The sequence below is a fragment of the Cuculus canorus genome, chromosome Z (assembly GCF_017976375.1).
Source record: "Cuculus canorus isolate bCucCan1 chromosome Z, bCucCan1.pri, whole genome shotgun sequence".
Taxonomy (NCBI): domain Eukaryota; kingdom Metazoa; phylum Chordata; class Aves; order Cuculiformes; family Cuculidae; genus Cuculus; species Cuculus canorus.
This window is the reverse complement of record NC_071441.1, coordinates 67,062,855-67,078,464: the sequence shown is the minus strand read 5'-3', so window position 1 is coordinate 67,078,464 and position 15,610 is coordinate 67,062,855. Positions and strand designations below refer to the sequence as shown.

Genomic DNA, 15,610 nt, shown 5'->3' with positions numbered 1-15,610 from the left:
AAATCGACTTTTTAAGAAGGAGATTTATTTTAATAAAAGATTTTATTAACAGAAGTAATAAACTTCTACTATAAACAATGCAAACAAAAATTAGTAGGTGTCTATGCCTCTCAAAGACTTGTAAAAATAATGCATTTAGTCCGAGTAAAGCAGGGAAATAAGCTGCCATGCGCTACACGTCTTGTTATTTTTACAGCTGCTACCAAATAATAAAAAAAAATCTTGCACTTACTTGTAAAACTCATGCTTCAGTAAGAAGGGTTGCCAAAAAAAAAATTATTCTCTCCAAGAGACTAAGCATTACACTTTATAAAGATATCATTAAAGGTTTCAGAGAGTTCCGAATGCAGTATGTCTTCCTGCTGCGGAGTAAAAGATGGAAATGTATATTCAAAGACTTACAACTCATTTTGTCTCCGGTAGCAAGGAAGAACTTGAAATTAATTACAATCTGCAATTTAGCCATTTTAAAAATAAAATCTATTTCTAACAGAGGCTGGTGTCTACTTCTGCATTTATCAAGAACCTGCTCTTCCAAGAAAGCCTTCCTCATAAACAGACTTTTTTCATGCTATATAAATGGGCTTAGGAACTATGGTTTTCCTACAAAAGAAAAGAAAAAAAAAAAAGAGTAAAGTATCTTTTCATTCTGTTACTGGTATCCAGCCGCAGAATATCCATTTGACAGATGACTTCCAGACATAAATTTTTAAAACCTCTGCTTCTCTCTGCCATCATTATGGGGCAGCTTTGGATGATGTAAGGACTCGCAGTCCAGGTCTTCCCCACAGCAGCCCTATTTAGTTAACAGGGCAACTCAGAGATGGAAGGACTACTTTTGAAACTCATGTTCTCAAGCATTTCCCACAAATACCAATCACCAGCCTCCAGAGTAAGATACAACATGGACTATTTCATTTCTGTGATGCTGCTTTGCACCTTTTTTCCACATGCATCCTATTTTGGCAGGCAGGATATTGGGTACTTTGAAACAGTCAATCTACTTGCACCTGAGGCTGGATTACAGTAATAAACACCTGCTGCAACTTTTCATCCTCTTAGCCATTATATTTCCAAGAAGCACAGTCAAGATGGCACTTAAGAAAATGTATTGTTATATTGATTTAGCTCTTTCTTCCAAAAGAGAAGACCTACAGAGCAAAGCACCAGATTGTACAATATGGGTTACAGCCAGGGTCTTCAGACCTAGGATACAACTAAAAGGAATTTGATCACAGAAACGTTCTCCTCTATTTCCACCCTGAAGATACATTTGTCCTACATGAAATCTTTGATAAGTCCTTAAAGAAATTTTCTTGGAACAATTTTCTTTTCATTGGAACAACTTGTAACTATAATGGCTGTAAGGTCAATGAAAATGTTTGAAGTCTCTTTTTCCTGGTACTTAAAAATATCCAGCAGTCCACATTGCAAATGAGGATGTGAAAATAAACATATGTGTACATGTTAGCCATTCTTGCTGCCGATTACTTGTTCTCTGCTGCTTTTTTCACTCTAGTGCAGTTATTTTCACTGGAGATGTTCCAGTGATGTACCATTAGCTTACTCCCACTGTGGAAATACTCTGGATATTTTTGCAACATAAGAAAACATCACAAAAATCTAATTTGTCTCTCACTGGATATGAAAAAATATACTTCAAAAAAGGGAGCATTTTTCCTCTTATCTCAAACAGTAGCATTTTGTTGAACTGGAATGACAACAAATCACCATAAGTAAACAAAGTCCAGCAAGTTATTTGAAGATTCAATTTACGACGACCTTCTTTGCTATAACAGGAACATCACATCTTCAGTATAAGATATCAAATTCTTTTTTCTGTGAGGCATAAATTAAGCTTTTTCCTCTGTTTTATAACCGCAGAAGTAGATAATACTCACATTGCATAGTAAACCTTAGCATGTAACGAAAGGCAGAATTTGGCATGAACCGTTTCCTTGAGAAGCACAGAAATTTAGCCCAAGATCTAGAACTACAACTCAACTCCTGGCACGTCTACCCTAAGGTTAAACAACATTGCCTCCCAGGATCACAGTGCTCCCACTGATGTAAATCTAGAGGGGCACTGTCAAGTATCCTTCCAGGCATGGTCCATAAACCCACAACTCAAATACAGGTCAATGTGAGGACAACAAACAGCACAAACAAGACTCTGGCCAATAAACTTAGCTTGGAAAGTCAAGCAGAGAAATCTCTTCAGTGGTAAGATGCATCCAATCTGGTTTAAGAACTTTTTTGAATTCTTTTATTCATGGAATGCTAAGAAGAATTATGAATTCCCAAATATTTGTACTTTAGTATAGGTCCAGGGAAGTCAGTAGAACTACATAAATGCAACCCACTGCAAATCTTTTCTTCCGCACCTTTAGTGCCCATGCAGAGTATCAAAAGAGTCACCTTTTAACACAGGCAAGCTTCTAAAAATAATCAAGAAGGGACCAGTCCTGCAAACACATTCATGCACGTCAAGTAGTTTTCTTGAGCTCCTGAAAATTTCTGCAGGAAAAGGGTCTAATTTAAGACCAGATACAAGGAGAAGGTTTGAATGCACTCTGAATCTACTTTGAACTGGGGGAGATGCCAGGAATGCAGGTATGTCTTTATAAAACATCCATGGATAAAGCTCTGTGCTAGATTCTATCACAGCAAAATTTTCATTTCTCTTTAACCAGTTCTAAGACTAAAAGGATATAAGACATGTTGACTTGGCCGGAAGGATAACCCCTTCCCTTTCTTCCCATTGATTGAATACAGAAAGGGCAGATCAAGCCTTGACTCCTACAGCAGACTTTTAAAAGAAAGGTCTGAAAACTCCTAAATGTCATATCACCTCACTTCCCTCCCTCATTCCCAATGTACTGTCTTTTGTCTGGAAGAAAGAATGTGGGGAGATGAAGGCTGAGAGTGGGCAGGGAAACATGCTCAGAAGTAACATTTTTAATACCCTCTGTTTTGCCATCAGACAAGCTAGAAGGCAAGGTAGAATAAAAATTAATCCCACAGTTTCCGTATTTAAATCACATTCCATTTTGTGTTTCTTCTTTTTAAAATCAGAAAAGCTGAAATGAGGATTTTTCCATGCAAATTCTAAAAAGAAAAGAATGAGCTGTTTGCTATATGCTCTTCATCTTGCAGTTTTGGAATTTATAGCTCTCTGGATATTCATTTGTAGTCTCTAGGGAGTAGTAAGTCCAGTGAAGAAGACATACACTTTCTTCAGGAAAAAGAAAACAAACTAAAAAAAAAAAAAAACTAATGAGTTTTGTAAATCCAAATATACATTGAAACAACCTTTGTACATCTGCTTAAGCAAACCCCACCATTTTCCATTTAAGCAGCATGTTATGTAATATACCGAGAAGCCAAGGTATGAGGCACCACAAGAGACAGCCTGAAGCAACTCTTGCTTGTAGACTGTCTGGGCTGCTGTGCAGACCAACAGCCCAACCACAGCTGGGTTCATCATGCTACTGGTTTCCAAGCAGTGGGCAGAGATCAGGCCAGACAGCCAGCATGCCTGTCTGCCACTGCTCCTTGCTCCTGCCTTAGGAAGCTGTAGTTAAGAGCACGGATCCCCAGGAGGATCAAGCTTTTACCAAATAGTAGGTCTGGTGACCCTTGGTCCCTCAAGCCTTTCTCTTGCTTGCTGCTTCTCAACCACTAAGATCTACCAAAGACCCTCAACTCCATTTTCACCCATTTTTTCTCTTCCCACAGATGCTATTATAAAGATTAAATAACTTTCAGTTTGGCTATTTTTGTTTGAATTATAACTCATTTCAACTCTCAAAGGCAATAATCTCTAAACTAAGGGGTTTTGTCAGAATTCCAGAGAGCAACGTTTAGGGAACAACACTGCTTTTCTGATGAGGCTATGATAATAAAGTCCATAATGAAAACTGAGTATGATAATAACATCTTGAGAACAGGCAAGATGTCAGATTTACAACATATATTAAACGTGTTGAATGTGATCATAGAGATATTAACATTCCACTGAGACACTAGATTTCTGGGCAGGAAGTTATTTACAATGAAATAACACATCCAATAAAGTTATTTGCTCTCTCTTATGAAAAGAATTCTGAACATACTTTTTTGATGTGTTTTCACTAATTTCTAAATTGTCAGCATTTACCCATTACTCATAAAATATTACGATAATACTTCATGTATTTCTTCATCCATTTTGCAAACTGTACCATCTATCTTCTTCAACTTACACATGCTGTTACAGAGAATTAGGTGGTCAACCTTCCCCGTTGACGGAGGGTAATGAGACTATGAAGCCAACTTGAATGCTGCTGTTTCACACTGGAAGCTATGCATTACTAATTTCTCCTTATAAAGGCTACTGTTTGTTCTACACTTGCTAGCCCAGATGAACGTGGTCCTATATTTCCTCAAAATCTCTCTCTCGTGTAACTTGCCTTTGACGTATAATAAGCCTATTCATTCTCCAAGAACAAACCATTTGAAAACTCAAATCATAGCTTTGATTTTTCCTTTCTTTCCCACTTAAAATAGTGTGTACGCACCTCTTTAGCTCATTTGAAAAGCGAAAACCTGTTTGATGTGCATTCATTACTGAATGGCTTCTAATACAGTGACTATAACAGCTATTTCACCTTATTGAAATTCCAGCAAAATAAAATACATGAAATAAAATGTATGTGGTTAGAACTTAAATCTAACAAACCCCCTAAAATTACATGTTTTTAATAGTTGGATGTATGCTAAACGGTTTTTTTGAACCAGGGTCAACAATGAAATCAACATGATGGAAAACACTCTTTAAGTGAGAAGGATTTTCCAAACACAACTAAACTCTGAGATTACTGTCTGCAACTGAAATTGTTTTTCTCTTTGACTTTTAGACAGAGCTACCCTCAAGGAGATGCAAACAAATTGCTTTCTTTTCCTATGCCAAGAAGAAACCAAGTCAGCATATAGGCTTCTGGTTTCCATTGTTTCTGCTTACAATTGGAACAACATAGAAGAAACAGCAAAGTAGAGCACTAAAGTGACATTTGCTACTCTTAGTTTACAAAAGAAGCCACCATTAGTTTGAAAACTGAAACTGAGCAAACAAAAAATGGAAAACAGAGAGAAAAAAATCTGTGCAGAATTTGGGGAAAGTTTTTTTTACTGTAAATCAAAGTCAGCCCTGATTATTTGGATGGCAGGCACAACTCTCAGCTTCTTAATAAGCATGAATTTTAAAGAGAGGAACCCTGGAGTGACCCAGATGGGTCTGTGGGAGACATAATCAACACAAGCAAAGGTCTCCGGAGCAGACCTGCCCCTGTCACTGACTTAGCACAAAGCAAGCCATCCCCAACAGCGCCAGCTGAAGTGACACTGATATTGAACACTCAGCAATGACTCACACATTGACAGACAAGTCATCTCAGGGCACTGTGGTGGAGACAAAAGATTAAACTCAACGTTGTGAGAATTCAGCACAATCTCAACAAAACCCCAAAGTCACACATGCCTCAAATGGGCAGCATTGCACAAGCCTGAGCACAATCCAAAATGTGATACATCCCAGGTGAGGTTTCTCTGAACACCTGTTAACCAGCAGTACAGGTATCTGTAAATCAGCAGTACAAGTTATTAGGTCTCTTGCATATACATGCTTTGTGTGACCCTGTTGCACAAATGCAGGTACTGCTCTCCCAAACATGCAATGACACAAAAAAAGGCAAGCACTGCAGAAGCCTCAGAAAACACTGTCGCCTACACGATCTTTGTACTGGGCAATGGCTTTCACAGCAGAATATGGGCAATCCCATCTTATCTAGGATGTCTAGCAAGCCTGGTCTGTTTTTCCAAGCGTAGTTTAAATATTTCATGTTCAACTACTTCCCAGTAGTTCTGGGCTATGACAATGAGCGAAAGCAATATGAACTGAGCAAAGACTGAACTGGCAATTTAGATACTGACCTGTAAGGTGTCTCTCCTGCCCCCACATGGACCTGCACTTTACAGAGGGGGAAGAGAGATTTTCCGAACTGAGGAAGGAAAGAAGGGGAAAGGCTGTCAAGGGAAGATAGAGCAGCTCCTGTACCTTAGCTTCAAGTCTAGCTGGAAAAACAGGCATCCTCCCTGGGGTGCAGGCATGTGTGGTTTTGTTTGGGTTTGGCTGATGTTTTGTTTTCCTGGCTTCTACTTAAATAGAGGGCTGGAAACATTTAAATGGGGAGTGATTACCTCTCTTCTATCACACGTGCATCTGTCACACAAACCACCAGTAAGATGGAATTTTTCTCTTTAAGTCTATATTGGTTTTTTTTTCTGCCTGCTCCATGCCCCTGTTTTTTCTTTCTCTTTCTCTTTCTCTTCCTTGCCGCTGCCTATCTTTATCTTTCCATTCCTCCTTTTTCTGTCTTGCCTACTTTGGTTGCAATCAGTATAGAACAGCTCCTCTCAACAGGTCTGTATCACAATGGCAGCAGTAATACAAGTATTAATAATGTCCCGCTGTTACCAAGGGAGACCACAACCACTTCGATAAGGACAAAGCAGCCTGACCTTAGGGAGCATATACAATACTTAGGATAATTACAAAAGTCATATTACCTTTGGCGGCCTATATTTATTACATATTTCGCATCAGCCACAGGAGGCCCTGGGGCTACTATTTTGTTTGTCTACAGTCTCTGAGCTAGACGACATGCCCAGGAAAGTCAGTTCATATTTAACCCTGTATTCTGTAGATGAAAACCATAATGCAATGCACCTGGATTTCATTATCGATCAAACCAGCAAGGAGGGCACTTATCATAAAGCTCTTGGCTTGCCAGTTTTAAAATTCTCTGTAATGCTTTGATGTGAACATCAAAAACTTCTGGACTACACAAACAACCGTTTGCCAGACCTCATCCTTTAATTGCAGCACTTCCTACCTCAGTGTACCACTCACAGTAATTAAGAAATGTTCTAAAAGTTCATTAATTATATTGGTTCATTTTGAAGTGAACTGGCTGTACAGAGGAGACACTTCACAGTAAACCCACTGCAGCACTGTGTTTTGCTGCAGGAGGCTTTTCTCCAGACAGTAGCATCTAGATGTGCTGAAATCACAAGCGTCTCTAACTTCACAAAAATTCATAAAGAACTAAGATCTCTAGCCTTACTGCCTGAGACAGCAAAGTGGTCCATAAAGACATGGCACCCAAATTTGGTATGGAAACCTACAGACACGTGTGGCACTGGTGTTACTCTTTACTCGTACATAATTCACTATGTGTCTCAGTAAGCAATCTGTTTCCTTGGCAATCATAGCAAAGGAAATTGAATCAAACTAAGGTCCGACTGCAGTCAGAACCATGACACTTTACAGTGCTACTTTTAAAGCAAGAGTGAGAAAAAAAATCTAGGATAGCTGGGAAAAATGTCTTAGCATCATTGTAGCATACACTGTTTTGTGGAAAAATAGTGTACTGAACCAAGATTTTATGCATATATCTATGAAAATCTACCTGTAATGGCAATTTCCAGGAAGGTGTTTTTTAAATGTATATATAAAAGACAACAAAAGCTTTTTAACTAATGGAACACCTATATATGTTGCATCTCTTCATGAACACTGTGCTAGTGAATGAATTAATAGAGTTAATACTACTGAGACTTTCAGAGCAGCACTCCTTCCACAAATGTGCCACATCACGGAGCTGCTGAACACAACATTTTCATGATGATGGTTTGATATGGAGTTCAAAAGGCCCAATGCTATATGCATATTCACAGGCTTCATCATAGGATAAATAAATTAATAAGTTACGATGCTCCTCATTTTCAATTTGATCCCGAAGAAGCATTACTACAGCTCTTTTCAGCAGTGCTCACAGTCTATGCAGGCACATTTCAGATGCTGATGCTACCCTGAGCAGCTCGTGGCACTTTACCACTGACATACGTGCAAAAGAATTGTTAGTTTATTGAAATGTAAAGAAACTCTTTTGGCAGACATGGAATTGCAGATGTTGTGTATGTTTGGTTTTCTAAAACTAAAACAGAATTCTAAATCATATCCTCTCTTAAAAGTTTCAGAAAAATTCCACTATGGAGTGCAATTCCCTGCAAGATAACTAGAGATGAAGCAGTGCTTTCCTCTAATCAGATAAATTTCTCATTTTCACTGTTATAATGTAACATATCAGTTGGAGCTCTTTCAACTCTGTTAAAATTCAAATGGTCAGCAAAACTTCAGAGAGGAAACACAATGGCAACAATAAAAAAGAAATGTCTAAAAAGAAAAGTCAGAAGATGACAAAACGTCATTCTTGCTTACTCTGGCTGAAAGCTTTAAAATTGTATACAGCATTTTTTTTTTTCCTGTTGGAAAGCTCTGTAGCACGCTCGTCAAGTATCTGGGAACCAGGAATTGCATATGGTCCCCAAGGGCATATTAGTGAAAGTGCTGCTCTTTGTGAAACAGCTACAATCCAACTTAGTTGCAATTACTTTTATCTTTTAAGAATGTGCAAAATGATACAGTCTATAAAAGTAGTAGGCTCCACCAGCAGTATCAGCATTCAAGAGAGTAAAAAGAAATGCTTTTTGAGGCATGTGATCTCTAGTTAGCATCAGAATTGATTAGGGTGTAAGCATACCTGCATTCTCTTTTGCAATACATGTGCATTGTCTTTTTGTTACGAAGTGCAGAGAAACCTTTCACAGCAAAATTTAAAACCTGAAATGTAGGAAGGGTTTCTGTAAAATACTTGCAGCTTCTAACTATGAGAAGAAGACGCAGACAACCTATTTTGAAATGTGTTTATCCTATTTAAAAGATCTTTCGCTTGTGAAATACTACAAAAAAGTTACTGATTAAGTTCTAAGGTAAGATCTAACCCCCACAACACGGAGTTTATTTGCAGATATAACACAAATTTTGCCTCACCTTTACAAGGATTTTACCATCTTTGGCTACGATTACTCTGCCAAGCACTCTTTTACTAAATCTGCTCTCTGCTGTTCCTGCATAAGGAAGAGACCAGAGCGTCCTCCATCACTATAAATGCAGAATTAGGGTATAATATATTCCTTGATGAACCAGAACACTTCATTTTCAGAAAAACAATGCAGGAAGTAGAGAGTGCTCACCATGATGTCAAAGAAAGATTTATATTTTCTCTCACCACGTCAACAGTCTATTTGCTTTAAACAAAATCAGTTTCGTCAACTAATTTAGCCGATGTTATTTACAAGTTGAGAGGGAATTATCACAGAATGGTTTGGGTCGGAAGGGACCTTAAAGATCACCCAGTTCCAACACCCTGCCATGAGCAGGGACACCTTCCACTGGATCAGGTTGCTCAAAGCCCCTCCTCATCTTTCCTGTAGCCCTCTTTAAGTACTGGAAGGATGCTATAAGGTCTTCCTGGAGCCTTCTCTTCTGTTGGCTAAATAAGCCCATTTTCTCAGCCTTTCTCAAACAAGGGGTGCTCCAGCCCTCTGATCATCTTTGTGGTCCTCCTCCAGACTTGCTATAACAGATCCATGTCCTCCCCGTGTTGCAGACTCTAGAACTGAACACAGGGCTACAGGTGGGGTCTTGTGAGAGCAGAGTTGGGAGGTGTGTGTGTGTGGGGGGGTGGAACCACTTCCTTTGACCTGCTGGTCACACTTCTTTTGATGCAGGCTAGAGTACAGTGGGCTTTCTGGGCTGCAAGTCAACAACTCTGGATTGTGTTGATCTTCTCATCAAACGACACCCCCAAGTCCTCCTCAGGGCTGCTCCAAATCCATTCTCCACCCAGCCAGTATCTGTGCTTGGGATTGCCCTGACCCAGGTGTAGGACCTTGCACTTGGCCTTGTTGAACTTCATGAGGTTCACACAGGCCAACCTCTCAAGGCTGTCCAGGTCCCTCTGGTCTGCATCCCTTACCCACCAGCACCGTAGCAGCATTGTAGATGGTCACCAGTTTTGTCAGGAATGATTTGCCCTTAGTAAAGCCCTTTTGGCTGTCACCAATCTCCTCTTTATTTTCCATGTGGTATACCATAGTTTCCAGGAGGATCTGCTCCATGATCTTGCTGGCTACCGAGGTGAGACTGATCCGCCTGTACTTCCCCAGGTCTTCCTCTTTTTCTTTTTTTAAGAAGGGGTAGTAAGTTTCTCCTTTTCCACTCAGTGGGAACTTCACCAGACCACCACAGCTTCTCAAATATGACAGCTAGTGGCTTAGCAGTGTCATCTGCCAGTTCCCTCAGCATCTTCTCATGTCCCAGGAATTAGACCAATAGTTTCAACTGAATAAAAGAACAAAACCCTTTCCCTTGGCCCATGAAGGAAATGGCTAAATTTTTCTTCCAGGCTATGCAGATCTAGGTTCAAATTTTCATCTGCCTGATTTATGTATGCCGCAATCCTTAATTTAGCCCTTTATTTTTATCAAAAATTCTTGAAAAGGAGTAAAAGTATTTCTTTCAAGTAAATTTTCAACAGTATTTAAGTGTCTAGTAGAAGAATAGATTTGCACAGTCAGAGGATACAAATATTCCCATTTTCCCATTTGCTTAATGCTTGAATCTTCCTGCAATTGGTGATGAATAAACAGCTCCCGCAACCAAATGCTTCTGTTAAGGCTGCATATGGTCTTTCTGAATAATTTTCTCTATATTCTCTGAATTCTAACTGAATATAACATTTAGCTTTCCTAATATACAAAAGTTAATAAGGTGATCAAGTTTTGCTGGTTTTTAAAAAGGAAGAAATCCCAATTAATAAATTGTACCTGATTAGATGTTAAGCTGCCTGACATTGGAAGCAACTAAACCTCTACCACCTCCTTACAGGAGCACAGCTACACTGTCAGGGTAAAGCAAGGGGATGCCTATTCCAGATGCTGCTTTTCCTTCTGGACCACAGAATCAATGTACACTGTTTAAAATGAAAATGAATGAAGGACTGTAATGAACAGGACTGAAGCTGAGATGTACAAACTGAACTGTCACGTGCAAGTGATAACACATGGAAGCAACTGAAGAAAACCACAGCAACATTCATGTAATTTACCATGCCAACACATTGTCTGTCTGAGCGTGAAACAGGTTAACATCACATTCAAATGGCTGGGCAAGACAGTAACATTATTGGGGCCTCATATTCTCCTGCTGCCCAAATATCAGCAAATTTGATGAATTTTGCATACAGTATGAGTTGAAAGTCTTGTATCATCAGCAAACTTGCAGAATTTACTCATTCTCTGTACCTACTTGATGGGACCATTAGTACTGACTACTTTGTGCAGTTACATACAAGAGTTTAAATGTGATTTGTATTGAAAAGATATTGTACAATCTCCCACTGCTCTTTGCATCTGTTCCTCAGTACTCTTATGAAAATAAATACAGAGAACATTTAAAAAAATACAAATCAAACTAAGCCAAGGGCCAGACTGCACAGATTCAAAAAGGAAAAAATACATCTAATTATGTACAAGGTTGCTATGACCACAGGGAAAAACGCCAATATATTCTCAGTGCTTGGCCCCTCTTTTGGCTTGGCCCTCCATTTGGCTCATCTTTATTCATGAGTAAATCTGGTAAAAAAAAAATAATTCAAGAAATATTTTTTGTGATGAAAAGATGTTATTTTTATTAAAGTGCTCTGCAAACATGTTAATTTTCATTAAAAATCTAGCCAGAAGCATAAAAGGATGAAATTGCTTTCAGTCAAGAATTTATGCTTTGGAAAACTAATTTTGCTGAGGAATTTTGACGTCTGACTACAGAAATATTTCTTTTTTTTATTTAACTAATTGCACAGCAGGTCATTAGTAGTGATGCATGTTGCCTTATGCCTGACGTGTTATGACAGGAGATTTTGTGTTAGTTTTGTTTAATTTTTACACAAAAGGTACTTTGACCTAAAACAGAAATAAGCTGTGTATGCTAATAGCAAATAGCAGCTGACATCAACTCTCCTTTTAAACTACCTCTAACAACAACGTATATAAGTTACTGTATTATTCATAACTATTGTCATTATGAAATACAGTGGAAAAAAACTGTCTGGGAAGATAGAAAAGGAAATTTTGTAAGAATAAATATCACAACACCAAGTTTCTCAAAAACCTGGAGTGAAAGTTTCTTAAAGCCACAGCTGAGTTTCTGTTCAGCTTAAGGTTTTCAAAGGTTCACTGCCATTATAGCTGTGAAAATTGAATCCTAAAGCACATACCTGAATGCCCTATGAAACACAAGTCTCCTTGAATCATTCCCAGGATTAGTCAACACTTGCAAGTTTTCTGTCTTTAACACGCTCAACCTCAAAATATTGACAAATCTTAAATTAAAACGTGTCTTGCCAAGGTTAATCCCACATTCCTGCTGAAAAGTACACCTTGCTACTAGGAGCAACAGGGACTCAGCTCTTCCCCTAAGGTTTACCTTACCACCACCTATCACGGGTGGCCGATGCTGCTGGTCTGCCTCAGTGTGGCACCTCCAAAGGGCAGGACCAGCAGCACAGGTATTTCCTCTGTGCAGAGCTGCTCTTCTGAGTGGCACAACTCTGTTTTGGAGATGCTGCCCTGCACTCCTACATATAGACGTCATGAAAGAGAGTGTGTTGAGCAGGAGATGAAGCCCTCCTTACCCCAAACTAAAGTCGAGACCTTGAAAACACATGAAAATTCTTCCCCCCACCCTTTTTTTTTTTTTTTTAAGCAAGGCAAAATTAGCAGTCGTAGATTTGAAAACATGAATCAAAACAACCTAGAGTGCAGTACAGCAGTTTAGAAATGCTCACTCACAGTGTGTGCTAGTTTGGGTGAATACCGCTTGGGATTGTGCAGGGGGAGCGCTGGGGAGGGAGGCAGGGCTCAGCACAACCAGAGCCCAAAGGTCAGAAATACCTCAGCAAGGATGAAAGAAATTACAAGTGGGACTTGGCAGCTGGACAGAGTCCTGCTTTCTTTGCACGGTGGCCCACAGCAGCTGAGGGAGCCTGTGAGGTCCTCATCCCTTACACACAAAGCAGACTCACTTTGCTCGGATGAATTTTGGGACATGAGGTAAATAGCACGACAGTCACGTATGCGCTGCTTTATGCAGCTCCTACTCTTGATTTTTCCTTCTGTAACTCCCCACTCAGCATAACCTTGTTAATCCTGGTGCTCTGCTTCCAAACTAGAGAAACACTGCAGGTTCAACCAAGTATTCTCCCTCCCTGCAAAGCCTGGGAACACTCAGATTGTCTTCAAAAAGTGCTGTGTGCTGCTGCATGCCACAGGGCTCCTTATAAGCAGGTTCTGCCTCACCTTCACAGAGAGAGAGGAGAGAGGAGGGAGAAGAAAGGGAAGCAAAGAAGGGTGGTCTCCAGTCCCTGCAGAGCCTTACTTGGGGGCTGTAAGGATGGTAACACTGCTGAGAACTAAGCAGAAACGTGAAACCTTCCCAGGTGGCTACTGGAGGGCATGAATCAGTCCCGAGAACGTGAGCGAGGGACAACACTGCTACACTGTGTCTCTGCAAGTCTATTTATGCCAAACAGAAAACAGTCTGGGAAGAAGTGGATGATCTCTGTAACGCTTTTCACAAGCATTGATGTGCCCTATCATATTTTTGGTATATGCAAGTTGCTCCCCGCCACATGCAGACATACACACGCAGGCAGAGTACAGTTGCCTCTATGAAGTGTCCTCTCACAAAAAGCAGCTTTCATAGACTAAACATCTCATCTGTGAGAATATCAGTAAAGGTTACGTGTGCCGCGACTTTGTGGCTTTGTGTCTATTTCTCCAAAAACACATCTACTGACAACTGTTCTGGACATTTAGCAGCATTAAAGCAGCTTTAAAATTATTGTGGAAAACAGATGATGTTTCTCAAATACACAGCTGAAAAATGAAAACTCAGAGTTGGATTAATTTTACTTGATTTGAGAGGCCGCTGCTGAAGTCTCCCCCAAGAGCTGGTTGCTGCAGAAGTTACTCATTCTGAGCATATGATTCACCTACCTAAATGTAATGTCTTTTGGGTGGCACGAATTTAATTGATCTCATTTACTATCCTACAACTATAGGTCCAATGCACTTCTAGACATCCAGGTCACATGAAGCCTCTCTTACTGTATCAACGACTGATGGCCAAGATACAGCAATCAAAACCACATGCATCCTTTTCAGCGATGCCTTTGAGGTGACATTTGCAGCAAGTTAATAATACAAAATCACAGAGCCATAGAGTCACTGAGTTGCAAAAGACCTTTGAGATCATCAAGCCCAACCATACCTGTCCACTACTAAATCAGATCCCTAAGCACCTCATCTACCCATCTTTTAAATACCTGCAGGGACTGTGATTCGACCAGCTCCCCGGGCAGCTGTTTCTGTGCCTGATGACCCTTTCGGTGAAGAAATTTTTCCGAATGTCCAATCTGAGCCTCCCCTAGCGCCGCTTGAAGCCGTTCCCTCTCATTCTATCACTCGTGAGAAGAGACGAGCACCCACCTCTCTACAAGCTCCTTTCAGGGAGTTGTAGACAGTGACAAGGTCTGCCCTCAACCTCCTTTTCTCCAGGTTAAACAACTGCAGCTCCCTCAGCCGCTCCTTCTAAGAGCTTCAGTGGGGCGAGAGCAGCACTTGCCAAGGGCTATGCCGAATGCGAGGGGGATGCGACCAAGTTGCCCGTTCCCCGGGTCGAGGGCTGGTGGCACAGATTGCAGGGCTTGGGAGGCAATCCGGTGCCACATCGGCTGTCCCCGAGCCCGACAGCGACACGCGTTGGTGCGCGCTTTTCCCACGCCCCGCAAAGCGCTCACCTGAAGCAGGTGGTGAGCTCGCCCGTGGGTTTCAGGCAGGGGTACCGGGTGGTGGCGATTTTGTTCTCGGAGCAAACCTCCCTGGAAGGCGGGGAATCGGGTTATTTAAAAGAAAATTAAAAAAAAACCAAAACAAAAAACCCCAAAAACTAAAGAAGGAGAAAGAAAATGAAGGTGATGGATGGAAAACGCGTCGCGGGGGGGGGATTTTCGTGGAGCACCCACCTGTCGCCGTCCTGCGGCTCCTCCCGGTAGGTCCAGGCGTGCCCCAGCGCCAGGAGCAGCAGCAGGCGGAGCGGGGCCAGGCTGCCGCCCGGCCGCCCCATCGGGCCGCCTCTGCCCTGCGCGCCGCTCCGGCTCTGCCCGCCCCGGCCGCGCTCCTCCCCCCGCCCGCAGCGCCAGATGTGCCCGCGGGGAGGGGCCGCGGACGCCCAGATGTGCCGGCAGATGCGGCGGGGCGGGGCCAGATGTGCGGCGGGAAAGGGGGGGGACACACATCAAACGCCCCCCGCCTCCCCGCCGACGGTCCCCTCCGGGGGAAAGGGATGCAGAGGGGGATCATAGAATCATAGAATCACCAGGTTGGAAAAGACCTCTTGGATCATAGAGTCCAACCATTCCTATCTGCCACTAAACCATGGCCCTGAGCACCTCATCTGTCCGTCTTCTAAATACCTCCAAGGATGGGAACTCAACCACCTCCCTGGGCAGAATGGAAAAGTCCGAAGCCATGGGGGCGATAAGTGTCTCTCGGTGCACCGTCGCTGATGCTTTCCAGATTCGGCTTTATCTTAAATCTCTTTCCCAAA

The 15,610-nt window shown here is 41.4% G+C and overlaps 1 protein-coding gene across 1 annotated transcript in view; it reads right to left on the bottom strand.

Annotated features, from left to right (window-relative positions):
* Nucleotides 1-15,194, bottom strand: part of CCBE1 (collagen and calcium binding EGF domains 1) — a 102,512-nt gene extending 87,318 nt beyond the window's left edge. Inside the window, exons 1-2 of the mRNA XM_054055052.1 lie at nucleotides 15,027-15,194; nucleotides 14,802-14,882 (exon numbers count right to left, since the gene is read on the bottom strand). Of these exons, the coding sequence (XP_053911027.1) occupies nucleotides 14,802-14,882; nucleotides 15,027-15,127 (182 nt within the window). The 5' untranslated portion in view covers nucleotides 15,128-15,194. The remainder of the gene's footprint in view (nucleotides 1-14,801; nucleotides 14,883-15,026) is intronic.
* Between the last annotated feature and the right edge of the window lie 416 nt (nucleotides 15,195-15,610).